The sequence below is a fragment of the Planococcus citri genome, chromosome 2 (assembly GCF_950023065.1).
Source record: "Planococcus citri chromosome 2, ihPlaCitr1.1, whole genome shotgun sequence".
NCBI lineage: Eukaryota > Metazoa > Arthropoda > Insecta > Hemiptera > Pseudococcidae > Planococcus > Planococcus citri.
In genome coordinates, this window is record NC_088678.1 from 49,976,048 (window position 1) to 50,003,331 (window position 27,284).

A 27,284-nucleotide genomic window follows, 5' to 3' on the forward strand; every position below is an offset into this window, starting at 1 on the left:
GGCCACCTGGAAAGCGAACACCGGTACCGAAAAATCGTACAAAGCGTTGAGACAATCGTTCTTGCAAGCAATGTGGAGCCAGCAGCGTCAGGAAGATGCAATGAGTCATGTTAGAGCAGTAGTACTTCCTGCTACACGTTCTACTGATATGGCAACAGTTGCGCTGCGCTGGTTGCGAGTAGTCTCGAATGTGCAAACCACCGAATGGCAAATGATAAATGCCGTATATCCGCGAATTAATCCAATTTTAAGAACTAGGATTACGAATGAGGAGCGTAACGATATTGTATTGTTTGCGAGACGCCTCATAGAAATGACTCAAAACGAGGAGTTCATTGAAGGAGTACCGAACTTGCAGCTCAGAATTCAAGATAATGCTCAACCTCAAGTTAATCGTAGAAATCGTACGAACGATAACTGGCAGAGAGGCGCTAGTAACAACAACGGCGCTAGAGCAAACTCAGCGGATACAAGACGTAACAATGGCGGTGGTTATAGGTCAAATGACAACAATGGCCGTAGAGACGACAGAGCTAGATCTGACAACCGAGACGCTCGAAATACTCGTGATAATCGAGACTCACGTGAGAACCGCGACACTCGTGATAACAGAGATTCACGGGATAACCGTGACAACCGAACGCGCAATCGCGATGATACTCGCAACTCCCGAGATAACCGCGATAACAGAGAAGATTCGCGAAGACGTACTAACGACTCCGGAGCCGCAGCTTCTGGCTCAAATTCGAAAAGAGATGAGAACAAAGGTGGCACTGGACGTGATCGTAGAGCGAGAGACGGTGGTACCACCAATGAGGCTGATGCAGGATATTCTGAGATGAATCCGGATGACCCACCTTACTCTGAGGATGAGGTGTCTGATGACAGTTCTCAGACGTCGTCTTTAAACGACGACGTGACGCAGGCTTAAAAAAGAAAAGAGCCACAGCCCCCCCCGAGCCCGATCTCCCCTACGAAGAGTTTGACTTAGTTGGCGACGCATTCGCGCAATTATTAACCGAAATCACAAAAGCTAGAGCTAAAAACAACGGTAGCGGAGACGATGCTAAAAAAGAAAGCAAGAGTAGCGTTGAAAAAATTTCTGAGAACTGTACGATGGCAACCGTGCGTGAACATGTAAAAAAAAGAGAATTTACTAAAAAAAGAGTAATTTTGTCATTGGGCACGTATGAAATAAATAAAGGTAGTATTCGAGATAGCCATATGAGACGCATACTACGAGAAGTAATTTTTACTCTGAAGGAGAAAGGCATTGAAGATATTAAGTTGCTTTTTCCCATGATTTTTCCAGCTGGAAAAAACAATCGAGGAGTGACGGCGAAACGTTATTATGCTTGGAGGAGGATCTTTGAGGAGGTTTGTGATAATGAAACCGTCACATTGTGGTGGTCGCCGGCAGCAGTGTTCATTAGACTGAACAAGCTCGAAGATGGCAGGTTGAAGTTTCAACCTGACAAAGATGGCAAGATTATTCCGCGAGATAACAGACTTCAGAAGAAAGGGAGTCGATACATGCCTAATGAAACTGGCGAGAAAGATTTATTATACGAGTTGAAAAAGTGCTACAATTATAAATTTAAGCCGAAAAAGTCAGTTTTTAATTCTGAGAATTTATGTGTCGAAACAAGCACGAACTTGTCTGCGGAAGTTGTTACTGAGTCGGATGGTGATTACTTGGTAACCACCAAAGAGTCGGTTGAAAAAACAAAAGCAAAAATGCCAGAGAGTAGCCGGCCGTTGGCGCAAATCATTGAAGACCTCACCAAGATGGAAGTTAAGCTGTCACCTGATTGGCAGAAGAAAGTGAAAATGGTGTGTAAAGCCTGGAAGAACAAAAAAGGCGAAGCCATCGAAGAAAGTTCTGGAGAAGAAGAATCAACGCAATCGGATGGGGCAAGAGTCAATCAAGAAGCAGTGACGGTCAATCAGGCGGATGCAGTTCAGAGCAGCCCGCTGGAAAATGACGTAATTGATGAGAAGCGCACGGATCCAAGTACTGTCGAGCCACTAGTGAGAAGCCAGATCGAGAACTTTGAAGAAGCGAAGTCTTGCGTGGTGCCATTATGGTTCGCTGATTTAAAGTTGTATGTACAACTGGACTCCGGTGCTACACCTAATATAATGTCTGAGTCATGTGCAAATATGTTAATAAATAATTACAAAGATAAAATCGAGTTTATTCATTTGAAAAGAGTATTGCAATGCAGACTGGCGAACAATCAAACGGTGAGAACTTGGAAGAAAGCGATAGTAGTGCCTCTAAAGTTCGGTAAGCATAAGATTAAGGTGCCATTTTTCGTGATGCCTGGTGACAACAAGTTGTTACTGATTGGTTCCAAATCACTCGAGAAGCTCGAAATAACTACAAACATGAAAACAGGTACTGCTAAATGTAAGCCCCCAGGTACGAACAGAGCAGAAGAAGTAGCTTTTGTCAAGAGAAGTGAGTACAGGGAGGAGGATGTTTCTGCAAACCAAATTCAGATTGTAGACGAGTATGAACCTGAGTCCATTGAGATTGTATCTCGAGCAGACCTACATAGCTTTTTTAGAAGAGACGGTAGGCCTAAGGATGATGGTCCAGATATCTTTGAGAGAAATCTTAAGAGGTATTTGGGTGAGGCGGTACGAGAAGGGAGAATCACGAGAGCTGAGTCGGAAGAGGCGCTGGAGGAGCTACTCCAATTTAAAGATGTTTTTAGCCGTTTTCCTGGAAAATACACTGGGGCAATGGTCAAATTAAAGTTCGTTGACCCCAACAAAATTCCGAACTTCGTAGGCCCAAAGTATACACCTTCAAACAAGCAGTTAGAAAAAGTTAGGCGTGCATTAGCTGATATGATCGAGCAGGGAGTAGCAGAGCCGTCTGACACAACTTACATTAACCCTTTGGTGCCTAACGAGAAGAAGGACGGTAGCGTTAGACTTTGTTTAAACCCAGTAGAGTTAAATCCTATACTACAGATTAATTATAATGAGGCGGGCCTCCTAGATAGAATTATTACCTCGGATGGAGACGCTCGTTTTTTCACAACGTTGGATTTTACTACAGCCTTTTGGCAGCTGGTGTTGCACCCAGAGTCGCGCAAATATTGTGGTTTCAAGGTCGATGGCCGAGTATATCAAATGATTAGGTTGCCATACGGTCTGAAGATATCGTCTGCGGAATTCGTAAAAGTCATTAATTTAATTATACCGGATATGGAGGGAGTGACAAAATACGTAGATGATTTGCTACTGAGGTCACTCACCTTTCGCGAGATGCTGAAGCTGATGATCTATATATTTGGCATCTTGCGTGATAACGGATTGAGACTGAATGCCAACAAGTGTAAGTTCTTTGCAAGCTCCACGGACCATCTTGGCTTCAACATTTCAACGAGAAGCATAAAAAAACAAAAAAAGAAAATTGAAGGTTACTTGGAGTATTTGAAAAAGAAAACAAACGTTAGAACTGGTAAAGTAAAATTAAGAAATGTACGAGAAGTGTTGGCATTGATTGGCTTAACTGGTATTTATAGTCGCTTCATTCCTAATTACCAAGACATAGTGAGGCCTCTTTATGACTTAACTCGAAAAGGTGTACCATTTATATGGGGCACCGCTCAAGAAGAGGCGGTAGACAAATTAACTGAGGAGTTTACCAAAGAATTTGAGCTTATGACACCGGTAGAAGGAGAAGACATGTACTTGGACACAGTCTCCACCGAGCATTCGATCAATGGTGTTTTGTATCAAAACATCAAAGGAGAAGATAAAATTGTAATGTTCGTGAGTAGCGCGTTTAAACAACACCAACAAAATTACACGTTAATTGAGCGCGAAATGTATGCTTTGGTTCGAGTAATAAATAAGCTGCAGTTGTGGCTTCATGGGAGACGCATCCACGTGAGAGGAGACCTCCAGTCAGTCGTGCACAAGTTTACAACTCTGGCTAAGGTGCATAGAAAGGCGGCTGGCTGGATAACAGAGTTGAATTGTTACGATCTCACGTACGATTTGAAACACAAAGTACGTGGCCAATGGTATGGAATTCAGGCGCCTGAGTTGACAATTTATGACACAAATTGGTCCAACATGATACCGTTAAACGTATCATTCGTAGAGTTGGTCAAAGATGAGATTTTGGATCACTTGAGACGCTTGGACATCTTCCAGAGTCGTGATAGGATGTGTACAAAGATTGTGCGCAAACTGAACGCTCTTGAGCTTGATATGACTGCAAAGCAGTTAGAGTCGAAGAGAAGAATTCAGGCGAAGTATGCAGTGATCAAAGAGAAGGATAAAGAGTTGCTCTACAGAAAGTTCAAAGATGGCTCGAGAATTCCAGTGATGCCTGACGAGTTATTCAGGGCAGAGATGGCGCGATTCCGATTTTTTTAAGGAGTCGTGAGAATCGCATGAATCCGATTCCGGAATCGGATTCCATTTTCGATTCACCTGACAGATGAATCGAAAAATGTGAAATCTGACTCTTTTCAAGCAGGAATCGCAAATGTAATATGATTCGCGATTCCGGTAATTTGATTCTCGCGACTCCGATATTTCGATTCTCTCGACTCCGATATTACAATTCTCGCGACTCCTCATTAGTCATTACGATTCTCACGACTCCTCATCATTACGATTCTCTAGACTCTCACAATGAACGAAATCACCCAAATTCAATTGAAAAGCACAAATACAAAAAAGTGTAATTTTCATAAATATTCTTTTATCTAATTTTTGCCGGTTGGCGCTGAAAAGTGGTTGTGAAAGTGAATCTGAATGATGAATTTAGAATTTATCATTGTTTTACTAATAACATGGTGAGTTGAAAATTTTACATAAGGTGCACCGGGGGGGAAGTCAGAACGTTTTTTCACAATTTCAACTTTGATCAGCTGTTACTCTCGTACTAATGAACCAATATGGCTGAAATTTGGTATGTAGGTTCCCATAAGGGTTCTTAACCTATGGTGAAAATTTCAGCGCGATTGTCGCAGTAGCTTTCGCACAATCGAATAAAATGTAACTTGTTCTGACTTACCCCACTTTGGGGTAAGTCAGAAAATCTACAAATTAATTGGTATTATTAGGATTCGACCCTGATCGATGCGCAATATGTCGAATAACATGTTTTCGAGGTCGTAGAATCCAAATCTGGAGTTATTTTTTTTGTAGGAGTGGGGGGTGAGGCATGGGGAGGGGGCAATTCTAAATTTTTCGTACATTATTGTGTAATATGTCGATTGATATGTTTTCAAGGTCGTAGAATCTGAATCTGCAGTTATTTTTTTTGTAGGAGTAGGGAGTGAGGCGTGGGGAGAGGGAAAATTTTGAATTTTTCCTACATTATTGTGTAATATGTCGAATAATATGTTTTCGAAATCGTAGAATCCGAATTTGGAGTAATTTTTTTTGTAGGAGTGGGGGGTGAGGCGTGGGGAAAGGGAAAATTTCAAATTTCTCCTACATTATCGTGTTATATGTCGAATAATATATTTTCTAGGTCGTAGAACTCGAATCTGGAGATATTTTTTTTTTGTAGGGGTGGGAGGTGAGTCAAGGGGAGAGAGAGTAAATTACAAATTTTGCCTATATTAATGTGTAATATGTCGATTGATATGTTTTTGAGGTCGTACAATTCGAATCTGGGGTTATTTTTTCGCAGGGGTATGAGGCGAGGCAAGAGGAGAGGAGAAATTTCAAATTTTGCCTATAATATTGTGTAACATGTTGGTTGATATGTGTTCAAGGTCGCAGAATTCGAATCTTGAGCTAGTTTTTAGGGTCGAGTGCTATTCAAGTATCACCGTTTGGGGAGAGGGCCCCACCCATGCGAACCTACGACTCACCTTCCACCTTCACCATAAAAAATGACTCTGGATTCGAATTCTACGACCTCGAAAATATATTATTCGACATATAACACGATAAGGATAATGTAGGAGAAATTTGAAATTTTCCCTTTCCCCACGCCTCACCCTCCACTCCTACAAAAAAAATTACTCCAAATTCGGATTCTACGATTTCGAAAACATATTATTCGACATATTACACAATAATGTACGAAAAATTTAGAATTGCCCCCTCCCCACGCCTCACCCCCCACTCCTACAAAAAAATAACACCGGCGAGCCTTTATATTTATTTACTAATGTTTGTTAGAATGTTCATTTCATCTTCAATGCTTCATTTTTATGAAATTTAAGGAGTTGTGATGGGAATCTGGCTGGAGTCGTGAGAGGAATCTGGTTGGAGTTGTGAGAGGATCCTAAGATGAGTCGTGAGTGGAATCTGAATCGGAGTCGCGAAAGGAATCGGAATCGAAAATTACGATTCGGATTCGGATTCCTATATCTGGCGAATCTGATAAGCGGAATCGGGACTCAAAATTTTGTGGAATCACACCATTTGGAATCCGATTCTCAAGCTCCTGGAATCGCGCCAACTCTGATTCAGGGATACCATTGTATACCTGCATGAGATGTATGGTCATATTGGAGCTCACAAATTGGAGGCAGTATTTAAGAGACTTTATTACTCACCCAATATCGTAAAAACTACACGGATTATTACAAGTGAGTGTATTACTTGTCGAAAAACCAAAGGCTATAGCGAGAAGAAGCGCTTGCAATTTTCTCAAATTGAGGCGTTCAACATAGCGGACGTCATCTCGGCGGACCTATGTGGACCAATCGCGAATGAGCAAGGAGAACCAAAGTACATGTTTGTAGCTAAGTGCGTTTTTACTGGCAAAGTTTGGATAATTCCATTGGAGTCGATTCCAGCTGAGACAGTGGTGCACGCGATGGAGTCAGTACTAGAAGATATCGAGAAGCTCGGTCATAAAGTTCGTAAAGTGATCACGGACAATGGCACTCAGTTTAGAAGCGAAAGCTGGAATGAGATGCTCAAAGCTAATGGCGTAAAAGTAGGCCATACGACGACGTACAATCCGCAGTCATCACTGGTTGAGCGCACGATGCGCATAATTGGTGATAGATTGCGAGCGAAGTTAAACAATGAGCCGGAAAATGATGAGTATACTCACCACGGTTGGCATGTACATGTTAAGAAAATTGAGTCGGAGATAAACAACACCCCTACTGAGTATGGCATAAAACCGAATGAGGTATGGGGCATCGAAGATGAGTTTTCTGCCAACATGCCAACCAAGTTGGCTAAGTTAAATTCGAAATACCTGCTCAAGAAGTTGCAGCAGGATATGTTAGAAAAGAATCCTAAATCTGTGACTAGCGAGACGCTCATGGAAAAACCCATTGAGCTCTCAAACCTGATAAGAGACGAAGATGGTTATTATTGGGCTGCTGTTGACGGAGCTTGCTCTAACAACGGCTCCAGTGATGCCATCGCAGGTATAGGGGTGGCTTGGACTCCTAATGGAGAATTCAACATTTCTGAAAGAATTGACCACCCTAGGTACCGAAATACCAACAATTTAGCTGAGGCGGTAGCTCTGAGTAAAGCTATGAAGGTGTTGCTTAAGTTAGGTGCGAGACGCGCGAAAATTTTTTCTGATTCGTGCTATTTAACAACCGCGATTAATTATAACGTTGAGAAGTGGAAAATCAACAGCTGGAAGAATGCGAGTCGAAAACCAGTTGTGCACCGCGAAATTTTTCAAGAAATTTTAGAATTGAAAGAAAAATTTGAGAAGTTTGAATTAAAGCACACCCCCGCGAGAAGCTTTGATCGTAATAATCATGCAGCTGATAAGCTTGCACGTAAGGCAGTGTATACCCAAGAATTAGTAGACCTACGAGTTGATGAAATGACTGAGCAGCAGGCGTTAATTTCGTACATTAGGGAGAGAAGAAAGCTACAGAGATCTAGAGACGAAGTAGCATTTTACAAACTTAAGGGTGACCCCATTTGTTACGAGGAGGGGGAACTAGTTATGCTCACAGAGCACCGGCAGAGCTCCTACGACAAAGGGGTCTCGAAAAAGCTGTTTCCCAAGCGTTTTGGACCTTACATGGTCATGAAACACGTTGGTGATAACGCGTACCGAGTGAGAAGCATCGCTAATGAGTCTGATGAACAAATCGTAAATGCCAGACAAATGACGATCTATTTGAGTTTAGAACAACAAGAGAAGCTCAAAAATGACCCTAAGTTACAATCAAAAACCGATAATAGGCCCCTAATTGAGAAAATAAGAGAAAAAGTAACGCCGAAGGAAATCGAGAAGTCAGAAATTGAGGAAGAGGTTGAAGAAGAGGTCACTGACCTTAAAATACATGATCAAGTCGCGGAAAGAGCAGCGAGGCTACTGGCTAGAGAAATGCGTAAAAAAGAACTCGAAGAAGCTGAGAAAAATAAAAGTAAGAAACTGCAGGAATTTCAGAGACTCAAAAAACATGCGAGACGCAAGTTGGATGATAAAGAGAATGAAAAAATCGAAGACTGTATAAAAAGAGCGGTAAATTTGAGTAAAAAGGCTGGAGAGATTATTGAAAATGCGAAAAAGAAAGATAAAGAGAGAAAACGTACGAAAATTTTAAAGCCAGGTGAGACGCCACCAGGATCAGCTGATCCTGATTACGTACCTCCAACGAGTATGAAAAGGCGAAAAAAGAAAACAGCCAATTTTATTGCGTTAGAGAAGTTGGAATCTCACCATAGAATAAATTTCGTCGAGCTGTATTTAAATTACGATGATATTGCGAAGTAGAGCCGTTGATTGAGTAGCTGGAGTTCCAGACATTGCTCTGCAGTGTCAAAACCTGTAAATTTTTTTTTACCTGTAAACAATTTATTTTATTCAAAAATTACTCGTGCAAGTGTTTTAATCGGTTTCATTACATCAGTATTGGGCAAACGAAAGCGAGAGTGTTTTTACCCGAGCAGCCTATGAGCTATAGGAAAAGAGTACTGTAAGCGAGTAGGCGGGGGGTGGTTAGACACGCCGCACAACGAGAACGAAGCGAGAACGGCTCTCCGCACCGTGTTACTACGAGCAGCAAACATTTATGCGTACTAGCGAGTAGGCGCGGGGTAGAGGTAAACCGAACGCAACGAGAACGAAAAGGAACGGCTCCCCTCGTACCATTGCAACGAAGCAAAGAGTCGTTTTGCGTGTAAGCGAGTAGGCGGGGAGTGGTTACGAGCCGAATACAACGAGCCGGTTGCATTGTAACAGGCAACTAACTGATAAGAAAAATATTTCGATCGAATGAAAAGGCAGATGGTTTGGCCATTGTGTTTTGCGTTGAGTTGTGAAATATGTTGAAATGTGCTTGTTTGTTGAAATGTGAATTTTTTTCGTGATTTTTTGGCAATTATTACGGTAAATTGCGGTCGGTGGTGTATAAAAAGTAATTTTTCGCGTTCGTGATCGTATTTGCGGTTCGATTAAGGTAAGAAATTTTGAATTACGGTGATTTTGCGCGAAATGAGCAGCTTCGTGCAGGTTTGGTGTTGGAAAATTTTGTAGCAGAAATATTCTTGCCGAAATTTGAGTAAGTCCAATTTAGTATAATATTAATACGCGATTTTCTATGTTCATAGCCGAGAGGTATTGTGTTTCGTATATCTGGAGCGTGTAATTAGCTGAAAATCGTGGAAATTTCAAAAATCGAGAAGCTCTCGTCGCGTGTGCTTGGTAGGTTGAAATAAAGTAACCACGTGTGTAAATAATAAGCTCGGTGCTCGTGAATTGTAATGTAATGTATTTTTTGCGTAGCTAAAAGAACAAAACGAGCAGCAACGTGGTGAAAGTTGAGGTTGGAAATTCCTTTGAGTTGCCAGAAAGTTTTTCTCGATTAGTAATTGTGACTTTGGTTGGACGAAGCCTTTATTGGAAAGGTAAGAGAAATGATTGAGTAGCTTTTTAACAATAATACGTTACCATAAATGTGCATGTTGAGTGGCGAGGTGTAAAACGAGAGAGATTGGTGTTAATTTCATTTGGTCACCTGTTTCAGCTGATTATTGGACGGAGTGTTATTTTTTGATCGTTTGATGAGAATTATTGACGCTGGAAAAAAAAGGTGAGTAGAAATTAGCATAAGCCAATGTGTTTCGTGGCACGTCGAGTAGCTTTTTTGCACTCATGTTGAAAGTGAACTGCTCAGGTAGTAACTTGTCTCGATTGCCTGTTTCAGCCGAAGAATTCGACGTTGTAATTGAAGTCGATTCGTGTGACGGAGTTTTTTTTTGACGCTGAAAAATAGGTGAGTTGAGTTGGAATATTACGGGCACGATATTTAGAATTATGAGTAGCGTAGTAGATATATACATGTATTAGTTTTCGAGTAGCTAACTTGATGCATTTTTCGTGAGAAAAAAACTTACCTATACTTGTTCAACTGTTCGCAGCTATTTTTTGACCTGAGAAGATGGCGATGAAAAGCGATAAGCCGCAGCAACCTGATTGGGATGATACCGACGAGAGTAGCGATTCTGAAAGGTAAAGATTTGGAGTACCTACTTAAAAATAAAGTAGAAATACACGAGTGAGAATTGAGTAGTAAAATTTTGGTCGTTTTGTATTATGTTTAGCGATTCGGAGACGGAAGCCACGCATTATAGAATTTTTCGGTGTCAGATATGCGGTAAGCCGATCGGTGAAGGGCCAAAAAAGAAAAAATCAAATACGACGGCGTTCGCGGTTTCGTGTGGGCACCAGTTTCACAAAAAGTGCCTGAAGAAAAAGAAAGCAGAATTACCGTGTGATTGCTTCGTTAATGGCTGCCGGAAAAATGGCAAAGTCGATCCTGAGACGTGGCGGAAATTACGCGGCGGTACTACCGAGGTATCAAAGTGCGCGGAAGAAGAAAAGGATTCCTTACGCGAGCGGCTAATAAAAGAGATGCGGCAAAATACATTGCTGATTGAGCAAAACGAGTCGCTGATCCAGTCGTCGAGAGAGTCGCCGCGTGCTGAAGCCGAGCAAATTCGAGTTGAGTTAAACTGCGCGAAAACCGAAATAGAGCAGCTCAAGTCGGAGTTGGCAGAGGTACAGCAAAGAGCTGCGACGCTAGTGGTACAGAACGATGCGCTGTTGCTCGCGAGTCAAGGTCCAAGAGATTGGTCAGTCGAGGAACTCTCTGAGGAGGCTTTTGCAGCCGAGGCGGAGAGACGCGGTTTCGAGTCATCGCTGGACAGACTGAACCGAGAAGAACGCGACCGGCGCTACCGACAGTTTACGGAGAAAATCGAAGAAAATAACATGAACTTCGACGAGGCGCTGCAAGCGATAGACCGACAAAGAGTATTCACGCAGGTCGACAGTGCACGGATGATGGTTTTAATCGACATCGACAGAGAAGCGCTGGACAAAGAAGTTAGATTGTCGGAGGTTCTCGATGGAATTAGCGTGCTACCGTCATTGACAGGTACGAATTTGAGTAACGCTGAGTCGCAAAATATGAGTAGTCGAGATATCACGCTGGGTATTTCTTTTTTAGGTATCGAGCAGCCGACGGTGCAAAGAATGATTGAACTCAACAGACGTCTCGAGCAGCTCGAGATAAGTTACGACGACGTGTTCGAGGTAGTCAACGATGAAGCTGAGCGAGCGCGTCTGGAAGCCAGAAAGTCGCTGAAAAAGAAAGAAACTACGAAACCGGCGGCGAAAGCGGTAGTTGAGAAGCCTCAAAAGACCGAAGAGAAACCATCAACGTCGAAAGAGAAGCGGTCTTCGGTCCCGAACACACCAGACGTAAACCTGGACGGAATCGAGACGGACGGTAAGAGTAACGACGGTGAAAGCCCTCGACCTGACGATGAGCGTGCGAAAAGAGAGACACGTAAAAGAACGAGTACAGAGTCGTCTGAAGAGAGCTCTTCGCCAAAAAGCCCTAAGCTAGAGGATGTTATACCCGATTCGGTTATTTATGCTTCGCTAAAAATCTGTTTAGAAAGAGCAGCGCGTGGAGACCTTAAAGAAAGAATTCAGGGGATACTCGACTCATACAACGAAACATCAACGGTGAAGACCGAGACGCCTCAAGATTCCGAGAACGTAGTCAAAAAATCGATACTCGAGGCGCGGGTGAAAAATCAAGAGCGCACGCCGATTACGACGCAGCAACAACAGCCGCGGTACGCCACGCCGAATACTCCGGCGTCCGATTCAGCGAGTCGATCGCAGCGAAGCACGAGCGAGTCACGGAGGCGCGACACGAGCACGGGTGATTCCTCGTCAAAAAAGACGGATGTATCGAGTAGTTCGCGCGGATCGAGAGTAAGCGGCGTTGAGTCGATTGAAAAGAAGCGGTCGCCATCGAGGAGCTCGTCCAGCGAGTCGGATTCAGATTCGTCCGAGTCAACGCCACCGAAGAAGTCTAGAAAGTCGAAGTCGTCAAGAAAGCGAGCAGCGACGAAGCGCAAGTCAACTTCAAAGAATAAAGCGTCGCCGAAGAAGAAAAAGGTTACGTCGACAAAAAAGAAACCGGCGACAAAACGTAAACCGGCGACGACGAAACCGGCGGTAAAGCGTAAACTCCCAGTAGCGAGAGACGAGACGCCGGAAATACCGCCTGAAGGAGTGAAGACTCGTAGCCAGACGCGAAGCGAGTCGAAATCGGTAGAGGAAGGTGAAGTTACCCAATCTAGTCAAGAGACGCTCGAGCTTGCGGCAGATGCGAGTGAATTCGAGGAGCAGCCCGAATCAAGACCACCGTTACCGAATGTACCGGCACCTGAGCAGCCGCCGCCCCCGAGCCCAGAGCGAGTTCTACAGGACCAGCAGCCTGGTCTAGCGCAGTTAACGCCGGGCGAACGGGCGCAGCGCGCCTTTCAAGAACGAGAGCGCGAGTTTAGACGAAACATGGAAATAGCGTTGCGACATCACGACCGAGAAGCCGCTAGAGTACGTGAAGGAAGAATGGATCTCGGACCAATAGAAGATTATTTCGAGCCGCTGGAAAATTGCCCGCCGCCACCAGCGCCAGTATGGCTGATGGCCGAGTTTCGGTACGAGCCGCGCGGTGAGAGATACCTTCGAGGTATGTTTTTTCCGGTCACGCGCGACACGATTCAACAGTCGATGCAGAGCCGAGGAATTTTGATCAATAATGAGTTGACGGTACGAGATGACTTATATTATCAGAGAGACGGAGGGGCTTGGATTCTGGGCCGAGTATACCGTGGAGGCGCTACGTATTACGTAATCAACTCGTTCGTCGTCATCGGAGATGCTCTCACGCATGCGGTGGTAAGTGAGGTGATCTACCAAAACGTAGCGGCGAGGCGAGCGTGGAGTGTGCACCCGCTCGCGGGCTCACGAATTCCAACTACCACCATGTGCAGAAACCTACGAAGCTTGGTCCAGCGGGCGCCGCAGCGAGTGGTAATGTCGGCGGGGCAGTTTTGCATGGAGTCGCAGACGTTCGAAATTGTAACCGAGAGAATCCTCGAACTTTGGCGCGCGATGCATCGGCGGGGTACGCGACACATTTTGATGGTGCCTCCGCTGACGTGGCCGCACTGCCCGGAAATACGCGTCCGGATACGGGAGTTTCTACGGCAAGGACCGACGAGAGCAGAGTTCGACGGCAGATACGTATATATGGAGGCATTAGAAGAAACGATCGAGAGATGCCCTCCAGCGACGTTCCGTGGTGAGACGCCGTATTTGAACGAGCACCAAGCGTCGGAGGCGTTAGTCAGGATATTTGAATACGCAACGGTCGAGCGGAGATGGGGGTACGGTCAGTTTCCGCGAGAGCAGGATCCGCCGCGTCCGGTGGAGCAGCTCCAAGCAAACCAACTTCAACGTATCGAGGAGATGTTGAGGCAAGACCGTGCAGCCTTGGCGGCGCATGAACGAAGGAATGTCCGCGAGCAGCTGGAACGAGAGGTACACGAGAGGGAGCTGATCGAAAGAGTGCAGCGACAGATGAGACACCTTCCTGGCGCAGATCGTCAATTACTGCCCGAGCGAGCCGCGCAGTTGGTCAACGAGGTGAACCGACAGATGCCTGAGCCGCAGCAACAGCCGCAAGCTGGACCGAGTCGCCAGCAGCCGGCACAAGAAGGAAGACAGTTACAGGTGGCTATACCACGAGCACCTGGATTGGCTGGATTTGGACGAGGTCGTGGCAGGCTGGCGGAGAGACGCGAGCGAATGCGATTGGAGGCGGAGGAAGAAAGACAAAACCCTCAGAACGAACAGAACCAGAATGATGGCAGAGAAGCACGCTAAAATGCGGTGAAAATTTTTTCGAAGAGTCGTCTCTGTCTATTTAGTTTTGTTTTCTCGATGTAAAATTTGTCTCACGCGCGATTCGTTGCAGTATTACGAGTAGTGAACGAAAGTAGTTCCAAAATTGTAAATCTTCTTTTTCCCTGATGTTGTATTTTTTTTTATTTTTCTCGATTGTGGTCTCAAATTTTTTTTATTATTGTTGTTGTTTATTTTTTGGATGTAATTACGAGTAAGCTCCTCGAGGAAAAGAGAATTTTTCGAGTAGAGCAGTTTGTTTTGGTATTTGTTGTTTATACTATTGTTTTGTTGTTTTTTGTTTCTACCATTTGCCAAATTAAAAGATGAAGTTTTGTTTATTGAATTTTGAGGCGTGCTAATAAGTAGAGTATGCCGAAATGTAAATAAGTGTGAATTTGTGTGTGAATTTGTGCAGGCAAATGAGTAGTTTAGTTTACGAAAGCAATGTGTTTTGTGAATTGTTTTTTGGAATTTAATTAAGATCATTGAGTAACCAAACATACGAGGTGAAGTTAAATCTGCTGTGATAAATAAAATAAAAACTTACGTGTTGGAATAGACGGTGTTTTTATTTGTTGCGAATATCACCATTCGAGAAGTTGAGTATTGGAATAACGATCTTGAGTAGCTCGAAAATACCTCAGAGGTACCTGTGAAAAGAAAAACGAAGAACAAAGTACAAAGTTTTTCTTCAATTTGAGCAATAAAGAAGTAAAAATATTACGTCCCGTGGTAGGTATCGATGAGTAGATTGGAGCAATCTCATGAGTAACTTGAAATGATCGTGAATAGCTTGAGGTAGTCATGTGAGCAGCTGGAATTGAGACGTTTAAACTGGTCCAGACGTGTCGAGTGCCAGCATCTGTGAAAATAAAGAGTTAGCACTCTGAGGTAAATTATGAGTAGAGATATGAGTAGTTACCTGAGTCTGGCTCCAGTGAGAAGAATTCCAGCGAGAATCTGAAACAGAAAGAAGAAAGAGCAAGGTTAGTGAGAAGCTCACCTGAGTAGTGTCACAGGTTCCAGTTCAGATTAATGAAGCAATCCAGAGCTCCAGACAAGATTCCAATCCAAGGATGGTGTAGAATTAAGGTTAACATAGTAATGTAATTAGATTATGATTTCATGTAAACATGTTTAGATATGTTAATCTTAAGTTCGCGTATTGTTATAAGATTCTGCACGAGTAGCCAGATAGGGTCTGATAGGGTCTTAGGACGAGTAGGCCACATCTGTGATACGAGGCGGGGCAGGGGGAGCCCAAGTACTCTACGAGACGCTGAGTAGGCCTCTTTTAGGCTGCGTATCCAGACGGGCCCCCGAGCTATACCCAGCCGGGGCATTATGTAGAGGGTACTTGGGACTCCATGTTACCACTCTACAGTGGTAATTTGATGCCCAGGCAGGCGGCAACACTGCAACTGGTACAACGCCATCTGGTGTACTAGTTCAGTGGAGACGACGGCCGAGATTGCCGAAGCGAGCCGCCTTGCAGTTTTCTAACCATCTTCATAAAGAGTAGTACTAAGTTTAACGCTGGCTTATGCCAACTCTGTCTGTTAGGAAACGCCTCATCACCAGCAGAATCTTTCGTGTTAACGAATGGTATATTTATTAGTCGTAGCAACGCTAGTATATCTGTACATCTAATGAGATATAGCAATATATGGTGAAACGTATATGTTGGTGTTGATCATTTGATTTACGACGAGTTGTAGAGAGTAGTAGTTGGGTAGACTGAGATAGGTATTTATACCTTGCGGGTTCAGCGTTCTATACGAACTGGGTTGTTTTAGGGTTAAGGTACCAGGTGGCATAAGTAAGACTTTTCCCCTAAACCATAAGAACCACTAGTTTTACCCTAACACGAAAAAATTCAATTTTCAATTTCAAACATCAAAAAAAGTTTAAATTTATTCAGTTGTCTTATTTTGACCTCTTTCTGACGTATTTCATGAAAAAGTTGATAAAAATTACATTCACAACAAAAAAATAAAAATTCGTTCATTTTTTGAATCTTTTCGAATTTTGATTTTTTTGTGAGGAGTTCATTTCATCGAGTGAAAGGGTTTTTTCAACTTTTTCAACAGATACGTAAAAATAGGGGTCAAATGGGTCAACTTTACCTATCAAAACTTGTTTTCATGTTTTAAATAAAAAAATCGCATTTTTTCGCAAACTTTAAATTTTATTAAATCGACTTTGTGCCAAGTTACCATCCCAATTTTTTGATATGTTGTTCAGCATGAAAAGTTGTCCATAATATATTTTTTTCAGAATTTTTGAGAGTCGGAACGATATAAAAACTACGTTTGGAAACTTTTTCAGCTAATTTTTTGTACGAAAAAAAGTGGCAACACTGATTTTTATGATATCACCAAAAAGCCTTTTAAAACCCCTAACTATCGGGAAAAGTTCCATTTTGATAGGTATCGCGGTTATCGAGTAATCCGCTGCTGAAATGGATGGTATGTTAGGATCACCGAAAACTTTGACACCCCCTGGCTGCCGTTAAAAATGGGCTAGAGGGCTGCGATTTGCGCCATTGGTCATCCCTTTGGAAGGTCTTTCCACAGGAAAAATTTCAAGAAAATCGGTGAACCCACCTACCACTTCTTGGTCCGATTGACGTGGAATGACCCTGCTGCTTTTGCTCCCACTTACTGATCGTTTGGAAGTAAATACTGACATTTTTCTTCCTCATTATGGAAAATATTTTATTCTTTACGGAAGAAAATGTGATTTTCGACAATTGGCCTCCCCCTCAGGCATATTTTTCGCTTCATTGTTTACAGAAATAGCCCAGACACTGAATATCTAATTTCTCATTTCGTCAAATGTTTTCCATAGGTAGGTATGTCTCATATTTTCGTTTATACTGCGCTACTACGAGGTCTGAAATTGGTTTCTTTGCTGAGGATTAAGCAACAAGGAACAGTTGACCTTTGGAAGTGGAGGAATCTTCTATAATAGGAGCATTATTAATAGCCCATTGTCTTCATCCAAATTGGTAGTGAGATGGCATCCTCACTTGAAAAAGTGATACACAATTTACAGAATTGGGATCTTTTGAAGTGGACCGTCCTAATACCAGTATATATTCAAAAAAGACATTACGGATTTCACAGATAAAATCCTGATAAATGACAAAACTTTAGGTGGATAAAACATGAAATTAACACGGGAAAATTCAGTTTTTGTCGTTTTTTTCAGAACCAGTTGAATTTGAGAAAAATTTATGAGAAATTTTGTGTAGACATTGAAAAAAGCTATAATAAAGGTTATTTGAAGCTTGTAGCTTCGCTGGTTTCTGAGAAAAGTTTGAAAAACTGATTTTTCTTATGTAAATTTTGTTTTCTATTCTCCTAAAATAATTTCTACATGTTCAAAAATGCAAACCAGTGGCTTAAAATTCCGGGGGGGGGGGGGTTGGGTACAAACTTCCCTCCCCCCACAGAAGCTGTGAAAAAATGAATTTTTGGCCCGCAACGGCTTTTTTTGGCAAAATATAGTTAGATACTTAAAAGAAAAAAAATTATCACTCATTTCCATTGTTTAATTGATTGAAATTTAAAAAACAGGTCATCAAAAGTAGAGTACCCATGTACTTCGTCACTTGGTAGAAACGTCCTAAAAATGAAAGTGATTCTGCTCGTTTTTTTCAAACTTCCTCCAGTTAGAATGAGATTTGAACTAAATATTCTTGGGCCATGCTGGATACAGACGCGGACTTCATACCTGGATTCAACTAATTGCACTTACCTACGCTCAACACTACAGCGGATTTTGGCCTCATTGGAAATTGTGCAGGGCTGATTTCATCACTGGATTCAAATTATTGCATTAATTATTTATAAGATAAGATTTTGAGTCTTTATGAGGTAATTCTGGTAAAGAAATGTACATCGTCTATCTAAGTACGACATTTTTTTGGTATTATACGAGTATCATCTGATCCGAGGTGAGAGGGAATACCCACTTTTCATTTCATATCTAGTTTTCAGTTTTTCCTAGATAGGTATCCCTAGTTTAGCTACTTATTTCAGAACTGAAGGGGCAGACTTTTAAAAACTTCATGAAAATCATTAAAAATGTAATTTTATGAGTTTTAGTAATCTTTTACAAAATAATTTCCTTCGGTCCCTTCAATTTTAAAAACAGTCAAATTCGATGCATCAAAATAGGTATATTTTTTCATTTGCTTATCATTTGCTTTATAAGATAAAACCTATACCTAGGCTTATTCGGCCTTTTATTTTAGATTGTTTGGAGCTGCTTTAGTTTCAATGACTATTTTTTAGTCATTAAGCATATTGGAACACCTTGTCTTAGTCGTCTGTTGGTCTAAAAAAAGTTGTACAAGGAATCATACTTATATGTATGTACTTGATAAATACCTACCTAATTATTTAATTTTTGAAATTGAAACCGTTACTCTTTTATTGGCCAAATTTTTGACAGACTTCAAAAAAAAAACCAAATGTGAAATGTTGAAGCATAAATTTCTCTTCAAAGTACGAATTATGATGGATGATGACAGAACATTTTAATGGACGTTGTACAATCTTGACCATTTCTTTCTGCGGTTCATTAGTGGAAATAAAAAGTAAGTATCTAGTTACTCTAGAAATTCAACGAACTCACCCTGGATTGTGCTCAGAATTTCCACTGGCTAAGCATAAGTTCAATTTATTAGGCAAATTCGGAATACTTTTTATCAAATTGACATATTCTTGTTCATTATTCAAATTGAGTACTATAATGTATGGATTCTTTTCGGGTAAACTCCTGCAAAATTTTTAATTGATGAAAGATGAGTTAACAATTGAGTGAAAATATTTTAAATTTTCACAAACATTTTGTCTATTGAATATGTATAGATATAAGTAGGTACCTACCTCGTGAAAGCAAAAACCCATTCGGAAATTATGTAACTTTTGAAGTCTCCATAAAGAAATTCATCTTTCAGCCTGAGTTTCGCCAAACTCTTATAAATATTGTAATGACTTTTTGTGGAATTTTTCTGTGCCATGAGATTCAGCCAGTAATAATTCGGATTAACTGGTTCCCAAGTATTGCCTTTTGTGTTTGAAAAGCCTGTTCAAATTTTTAACAATTTTTATCGCTGCAAACAGGTATTTCGTTGCCGGGTATTTTTTTACACGCGCCAAAATGTAGATGTAAGTACCGGCATGAAGTGAAGAATCCCATTGAAACGGCGTTCGTTCTGGAATCCTGGTAGGACTTATTGGATCGATGTTTTGATCGGGTGTAATTTTTGTGTCTTCCATTCCAATTTCTTCTCCTTGATAGGTGACCGCAGTGCCAGGTAATAATAGATCTAGAAAATTCAACTGATCTATGGCGCTAGGCTCGAACCTGGTGGGTACTCTGGGATTATCGTGATTTCCAGTCTATGAGAGATGAAAGAATTAGTTGTGTAAAACTAATACGGATAGTTGATTTATATGTAGGACGGTTTGTGTACTTGCCACCCAATTAGGCCATCTGTCCGGAGATGCTGCATTTAATACCGGAACTATAGCTTTTTTAAAATCTATTGCAGTAGAAGAGTCGTTCACTTTCGTAATCAGAGGGAAGTTGAAGGGTATATGAGCAATTGGTTCTGTTGGTGATCCGTAATACTTCTCAAATATTTGTAGAGTATCACTGTATGCTTCAATTACAAGTATTCTGCAAAAAAATATACAAAAATACGGATGAATTGGTGGAGTAGAATTTTTGTTAGGTAGGTACTTATATCAATACCTTGTTAGACCACCTTTTTGTGTATACGAATCGAGTACTTCTCTGAACTGACGCAGGACTTCAAAAGTTTCTGGTTGATTCAATGTGTAAATATGCTGTTGATTGACGTAGTCCGTTTTTTTTGATCCTGGTGCGAGTACTTTGGTTGGAGGTTCGTCTCGTAATTTAGCATCTTCAACTAGAAATGGCCCCGAATCTGTACGAAATCCATTGACTCCCTTATCTAGGTAAAATCGGAGCACATTCTGCAAAAAAAAAATGCAATGTAATATTTGTGAAATACAATACCTAACCTACTCGTACATTTAAAAAGCAAATTTTTTTATTAACTTTTAACTCTTCTATTACATATTTGCAACGGAAGTTTAATTCTGGCTCTTGCTTCAAAAATTGAGCAAAATAGAATTGCTGCCTTTCCGAATTGAAATGCCAGGCTGAATCATTCAACAAACTTCTCTGCGGTACATATAAAAGACATTTTTATTTTACAATTTAATTATTATTATATAAATTAAGTAAAATGATGATAGGTAATGTTAAACAATACTTATTAACTAATCAGCCATTCGTTTTGGTTTGTTTTAGGTGAGTAACTGAGCATCTAATTTTCTTTTATATGACATGGCAATGTCAAAGAAATTCAAGTATCGTAATGAGTGAGTTAAATTTTTTATCGTTGATTTGTACTAATCATTTTGATCAATGGTACACCAAAAGGAGAGCCTAATTTGTCAAATGCATTGGGCGATCTTCAAAACATTATGGTCAAATACCGACGTAAAAAATACCTACTTACTTATTTATTTATTTTTTTTACTCAATTAGATCATCAGAAATTGTTACGAGTATAATCTACTGGTGACTAATATGGCTGGATAAGGTTCAATTTGAAAGCCCCTCATAAAAGCCTTGTGGCACGTTGAGGAGGTGGAGGTGTGCCACTGCCACAATGTTGTGCTCCCAATAAAAATAAAATTAAATTAAATTTTCAAAAAAAAAGCTTTAATTTGAAATTGTGTGATTAGGAATGAGTAGGAAGGACGAAGGAGAAACTTTGTTGATTATTTTTGAGTATTTTTTTCTTTTCAGGAAAGGAAAACGTTGATCATTTTTGCTGAAATAAAACGGATTAATCTACGTATATCAACAAGTGGGTCTTATTACTTGACTTCAAGATTTATGCAATCAGTTAACTATGAGGCATTTCGCCTATAAGTCTATACATACCCAGTTATTGGGAGGTATGGGTGTATTTTTATCCCAACCTTTCGGATTATGCCACACATAGTATTCGTCGTATGGTTTAATTTTCTTGACCGACTTTTTAAACCATGGATGTTGATCACTTGTGTGATTTGGTACGAAGTCTAATATAACTTTGATACCTGTATTAGGCAAAAGCATAATAATCCTCTCTTACAATTAGTAGTTAGTAGGTATGTACCCATCAATTATAAATCAATAAAAATTTGAAAATCGGCGAATTTCAATAATTTTATTTTCAGTCGCCATTCAGTAAGTTACCTATCTAATTTTACGCATGCATTTCTGTTATTCCCACTAATTGGGGATGCAATTCAGTTTTTCAATTAAAAAAAAAAAAAAAAAACAGAATTTGAATTTGATTTAAAATTAAGAGAGGCTTCATAAGATGAACGGAGACCAGAAAATCCCAAGCGCTATAGGTGTACTTAAAGCAGGAAAAAAACTTCGTGACATATTTTCAAAAAATATAAAATTTTTGTCAACTAGTAACTGGTGAAAGTTAAAGGGAGATGGAGATGATTTCCGAAGTTTCAAAATCGACAATCAAGTATCTAGGTATGGCAAAAAAAAAAAAATCAAAAAATAGTTGTAGGTAATTCCAAATGAAAACTCTAATTTAGGTACCTACGTATCTCATCTGCTACATACATACAATACTTCGTTCACTCTTATTAATAGTATAGGTATGAGTTGTGCACTTTCTGCAGCTTGAAATTCTCCTTGGAATAATTCGTGGTCAATAAAGAATATGTATATGCATATTAGAAGTAGAAAATGTTTCAAACCAATCTTTAAGCTTGAAATAATTTGATCGTAAAAAAATCGACCTACTTTGTGTAAAATTTTTCCTGATGATGCGATAACTTACCCCGCGACTGATACGTTTTCATCATTTCCATGAAATCTTCCATTGTGCCATAAGAAGAATCTATCTCGGTGTAGTTAGATATGTCGTATCCAAGATCTAGCTGAGGAGATTTGAAAATTGGTGATAACCATACAGCGTCGACTTCGATATCATTGAAGTGTTGAACTCTTTGTGTGATTCCTACATGCGTAGGTTTTGAACAAAAAATAAAACAAAATGAAAATAAGTAGGTAAGGTATCTTATTAAGTCAAAAATAGGGTATGTATTCATTATTATCGCGGGTCTTCTTTTCCGGACGAAGGAAAGTCAAGGCTGATGATCATGATATTGATTATAAAATCAGGAGAAATTCCAACTAAAATCGCGGTCCAAGCATTCTCACCTCGAGATACCTACTATTTGAGCTTTACCCATTAATTTTTTATTTTATTGGGGATACGCGGTTCTTATTGACAATTACACTAGCATAATGCTAGCATAAAGCGGATGTGCTAGCAAATTTGCGACTTAATGATTGATTAGGTAGTAAATCTGCATCTTATGGCATAATGTTTAATGCTTCATAAGAATGCTAGCATTATGCTATCTTTGATTCGTTATTAGCTCAGATACATTTTTACAATTTGGAATTATCAAGTACATAGGTACCTCTACCTACCTATTGGATTTTGCATAAATTAGCGATAGAAATTACCTTTCAGATCACCTATACCATCACCATTTGTATCTTGAAGCGATCTTGGATATATTTGATAAAGAATAATCTTCTGCCACCAGTCCAACGGTGGACCAATTCCGCTGTATTTGGCACCGGTAAGCGCAAACAAGAAAATTAGGAAAATTGTTGATTTGAAATTCATATCTACGTAAGTACTTAAGTACTTCTACACCGAACACTTCCAAGAACGTGAAAGGAAATGATACTATGTTGGAAATTTGTTTTAAAAATGTGACACTAGTCTTATCATTTTTCGCTCGAATGACGTAACTAATCGTCGTTCGAGAATGATTTTGAACATTTTTTCGAGCTACTATATTACCATGGTTTTATATTCATTGCTGAAGTGTTTTATTATGAAATCAAGTACGATTTGTTCAGAAAAAAAAACGAATGGAGAAATTATGATTCAAATCGTGATGAATCGTGTTCGTTTGTAGGTACGCGTAGGTTTTAAGTAAAAGAAGTGAAGGGGAGTCTTGTTGTCTATTTTGTGTCTAGAAAATTACCTTAACCTAGGAAGATACCTTTGATATGAAGTTTTCTTTTTCGAATTTTTCAACTGAGGGAATGTGTGATGTAGGTCTAGGTAGCTGTAGAATGTGACCTTTCCTAATATTTATTACATTTTTCAAAATTTTCAAAACGTTGCTTGGTTCTTGGAATTGGATTCATTACTTTGTTGAATACGTCACAGTAAAATTATCGTTTCGATAAGTAGATCATTACCTATGTGTAGTTATACCTTACTGCTGAGTAACTCACCTACTTAGAAATTGTTTAGATATGCGTCTTTTAATCATTGTCGGAGCGTTTGTATGAAAGATATCAGTCGTGGCTTTGAAAAAGTAATAAATGATAAGTTACTTTTTATTATTTCGTGATAGCTTAACTTCCGTAGGTTGTGGTTTCAAAATGCAAAAAGTTGTTTTTTTTCGAATAATTTTTTGCATCTGAAAGCAACAAATTCAAAATAAGTAAATATGTAGGTACTAGGTAGGTAAGTTTAATCCGTACAAAGTGCCTTGAGAACATATTGCCTGTTGAAAAAAAATTTAAACAGGCAGCTGAGCAACAATTTCCTGAAATTAAAATGAAAAAAATAAACCGACTTGGAAATCACAATTTAAACCTTACATCTGATATGAAAAAACCACCGCAGAAAAATTCCAAGTACACTAAATCAAGCACAAAATTCTAAATCATCACTGGAAAACTGATTCTGAAAATCACTAGAAAAATTATCAAATTGTTAAATTAATTTCAAGTCATCGGCAAAAAATCGCAAATTAATCGCTACCGTAAATGCAAAAATGAATTCTAAATCACCACGAAGAAATGTATTTGAAATCACAAAAAAATCATTCATAACCCTCCTTCTACCCCACCCCACAAAAATTGGAATTGAAATTTCAATTCAACACTAATCCAAAATAATCGGGGACAATTAATTTGAAATTAGATACTGCAATAGCAAACATTCATTTGAAATCACCTCAAAAAATCAATTACAATCTCAAAAAAATGAAATTCTAAAAATCACCACGAAAAAGTTAATTTAAAATTACGACTGAAAAATTCATTTCATAAGAAAATATTCACATCAAGACCTCTGAAGCAAGATTGTCGACTGAAAAAAATTTCCGGTCAAGGTCATGCTTAAAAATTTAACAAGAAATTCAAAATTTAGGGTAAAAAGGTTACGTTTAAGGTTATTCATTTTTAAAAATCACGGTCAAGGTTCGGGTTACGGTTATTGGTGATCATTTTTCTTGATCAACGGTTATAAGGTTATGGTTACAGTTTTTGGAGGTAATTTTTGATTAAAATTACAGTTAAAAATGTGAAAATTTCTAAAACTTTTCTCTGAGTTTGAAATTTTACAATTTTTTATCATTCTAAAATCATACCAAATTACATTCAAGTTGCACCAAGCCTTGTTGCTTAAAATTGAAACGCTAGTTAGTAAAACTTACATTCAAAATTTAATAATCTTTTCAAGAAAAAATTCGTTATTACCTCTTATGACTATAAAATATATGTATCATTTAAGATCGAGCTTTAATACATAGTTTAATGAGTAAGATGCAACCAGTTTCAAATTCTTTGAATTGTCCATTATTCACGTTTTTTTATTTTCAACACAAGCTCACAATAATTTTCTTCGATACATTTTAAAGTAAATCCCTGCTAATACCTACATACATTTATGTTTACCCTTAACCTAAATTCTGGTATAAACGAAAAATCATCCATCTAATTTAAAATTTTCAAATTAATGCGTAAATAAATCGAACTAAACTACTTAAGTGAGTGAATTTCCGATGAAAATTTACGTAGATTTGGGAAAAAGGGTTAAAACAGTTCAACTTTTTAATTCGTGATAAACTTAGTCGTTCCATCATAATTGATTTTAATTCTCGATGTTTTCCAAACACGTATTTTTTTCTATAGGTACGCGAATTATTATTCGTAACGATTAAAAATAAAATTTATTACCTTTCTAGTAAAATTTCATCGTTGCTTGGCAACAATCGTAAAAATTGGAAATTTCAAAAAAAAAATACCCAGAAGTAATTTCATATGTTCGGTGTTATCAAGATTTCCCACGTACGTTGGCGGATGCTTTATATGTACTTACCTACTACCTACTTATCAATTTCACGCCCACGAATGAGAAAAAAAAGTCACAAATTGAAAAGTAGGTATAGCGAGATAGATGTAGATGTGTATAAGGAGCTTCAGTCTTTCAACTTGGTTACTTATCTATACACATTTTAAAGTTCATTTTCATATTCTCACGCATCGAAAAGTTTTTCGCAACGTGTGTTTAATTAAAGCAAAACATAGAATTTTGGCTTCTCATGTTAGAGATGGTGTAGATATTTAAGGGCACCAAGGGCGTGCTAAGTTTCTACGGTAGGTACGAAAGCCGCTTAAAGCGAAGGCTCGACGAAAAACATGTAATTTTCATTTTGTTTTAAAGTGGTATGTAATGTTTTGAATATCGAAGAGTAAATAAAACAAGATTAGCGGTTAATTTCCAAGCTTTTTGCATTTTTTCCCACCCTATATACTGCATCCTTTCAAAAATAACAACTCTTGTAGGTAGGTGTTCGACGTGTATACTTATTTAGTACTGGTATGTGGCATTTTGTTAAAGAAGCAAAAAAAAAAAAAATCAAATGGTTTTACGTTAAAGAGGAAAGCAAGCATGTGGCGAATTTGTGAAAACGAATGTCTCGCAAAAAATATCGTATCGGGAGTATTTTGTCGGCGAATTTTTTTTCTACATTCGTTTGGAAATATCTGCAAAGACTTGGCGTGTATATTTTTTTTATCTCGAATAAGGTCGTCGCCGTCGGTCGGTGTATTTGTGGAAATTCCATTAGGAGAAGATATTCGGGTGAGGTTTTTACTATACCTATATTATAGAGGTAGGTATACGTATGGACTTGTTGCCTCTCTGTGGTTAATCCATATATATTAAATTTTCCTTCATTATTGTTAGCCATATAAAGGTAAAAAATCGAATTCGAACACGTCGACGACTACTGTTCTATTCTGTTCACGAGGAAACGAATAACGAATAACGAATGAATGAACGAACGAATACAAACTATATGAAATATAAATAAGTTTGAACGTTGACAGTATATTGCTGTAGATTAACTAGTAATTTATACGTTTTTATAAAATTCCGCAATAGTGCGTTTAATAAATTAACTTGCAATGGCAACCTTGCAACCCTTTCGGATTTTCCACATTTTAATCTTAACAATGTTTTCATCGGAAAATAAACCAAACCGAAAGGCTTAATATAATTCTTTGCTTTATTAAACTCATAAATCTTTCTGACCGAAAATATTTCTGTAACGTGGCGCGAAATGACAGCGTTGAAAAGATTAACGTTTTGAAAATTTTCGGCGTTGGGGGAATTAAGCATTAACTGCTATTTTGAAAAATTATTTTCCTATGAAGCGGGCTATATGCCATGCCGAGCTTCACTTGTTAGGTATTTCATGTGCATGCGAGAGAAGCGCGCGCGATCGCGAAACGCGCAGAGAATTCGGCGAAGGAAATTAATTTTATATTTTACGGAAATTCGTTCTTGATGTTGGCGAAATTATTAATTATATTCGTGTTTCCTTTGATTTATAAACCATAAACGGAGGGGATTCCAATCAACGATTGTAATTTTCCAATAAAGCGTTTTTGATCGCGTATTAATCGCGCCACCATGCCATGTAGAATACCATGTACGAGTAGGTATACTGCGAGAACGGAATCTATCAAGTGTTAAATATCTACCAGCGCCAAACCGCGAAAATCTATCCTCTCTGTTTGCAAATACAAATACACTACCTATATAGAATTTAATTTAGACGTCCTTTTAACAACGTGTTGCCTTTAAAATGATTATCCTAACCGTGTGACCGATTCTCGTTGTTTTTTTGTTCCT

General features: G+C 39.3%; 3 protein-coding genes across 4 annotated transcripts in view; 2 read left to right on the top strand and 1 right to left on the bottom strand.

The window, feature by feature from the left end:
- Positions 1-27,284, top strand: part of LOC135836283 (nephrin-like) — a 204,343-nt gene that overhangs the window by 60,196 nt on the left and 116,863 nt on the right. The gene's annotated exons all lie outside the window — the stretch shown is intronic.
- On the top strand, positions 9,929-14,326 carry LOC135836280 (uncharacterized). Its single transcript, XM_065351014.1, has 5 exons — positions 9,929-10,202; positions 10,348-10,438; positions 10,531-11,366; positions 11,439-11,720; positions 11,892-14,326. The coding sequence occupies exons 2-5, from the start codon at positions 10,368-10,370 to the stop codon at positions 14,177-14,179; spliced, it is 3,477 nt and encodes a 1,158-aa protein (XP_065207086.1). The 5' UTR covers positions 9,929-10,202; positions 10,348-10,367; the 3' UTR covers positions 14,180-14,326.
- On the bottom strand, positions 17,742-23,006 carry LOC135836284 (maltase 1-like). The gene is made up of 10 exons (XM_065351026.1): positions 22,799-23,006; positions 22,104-22,283; positions 21,197-21,354; positions 20,300-20,425; positions 19,970-20,214; positions 19,693-19,894; positions 19,389-19,614; positions 19,099-19,297; positions 18,845-18,988; positions 17,742-18,024 (listed from the first exon to the last, which is right to left on the bottom strand). Exons 1-10 carry the CDS (start codon positions 22,962-22,964, stop codon positions 17,949-17,951), a joined length of 1,722 nt encoding a protein of 573 aa, XP_065207098.1. The 5' UTR covers positions 22,965-23,006; the 3' UTR covers positions 17,742-17,948.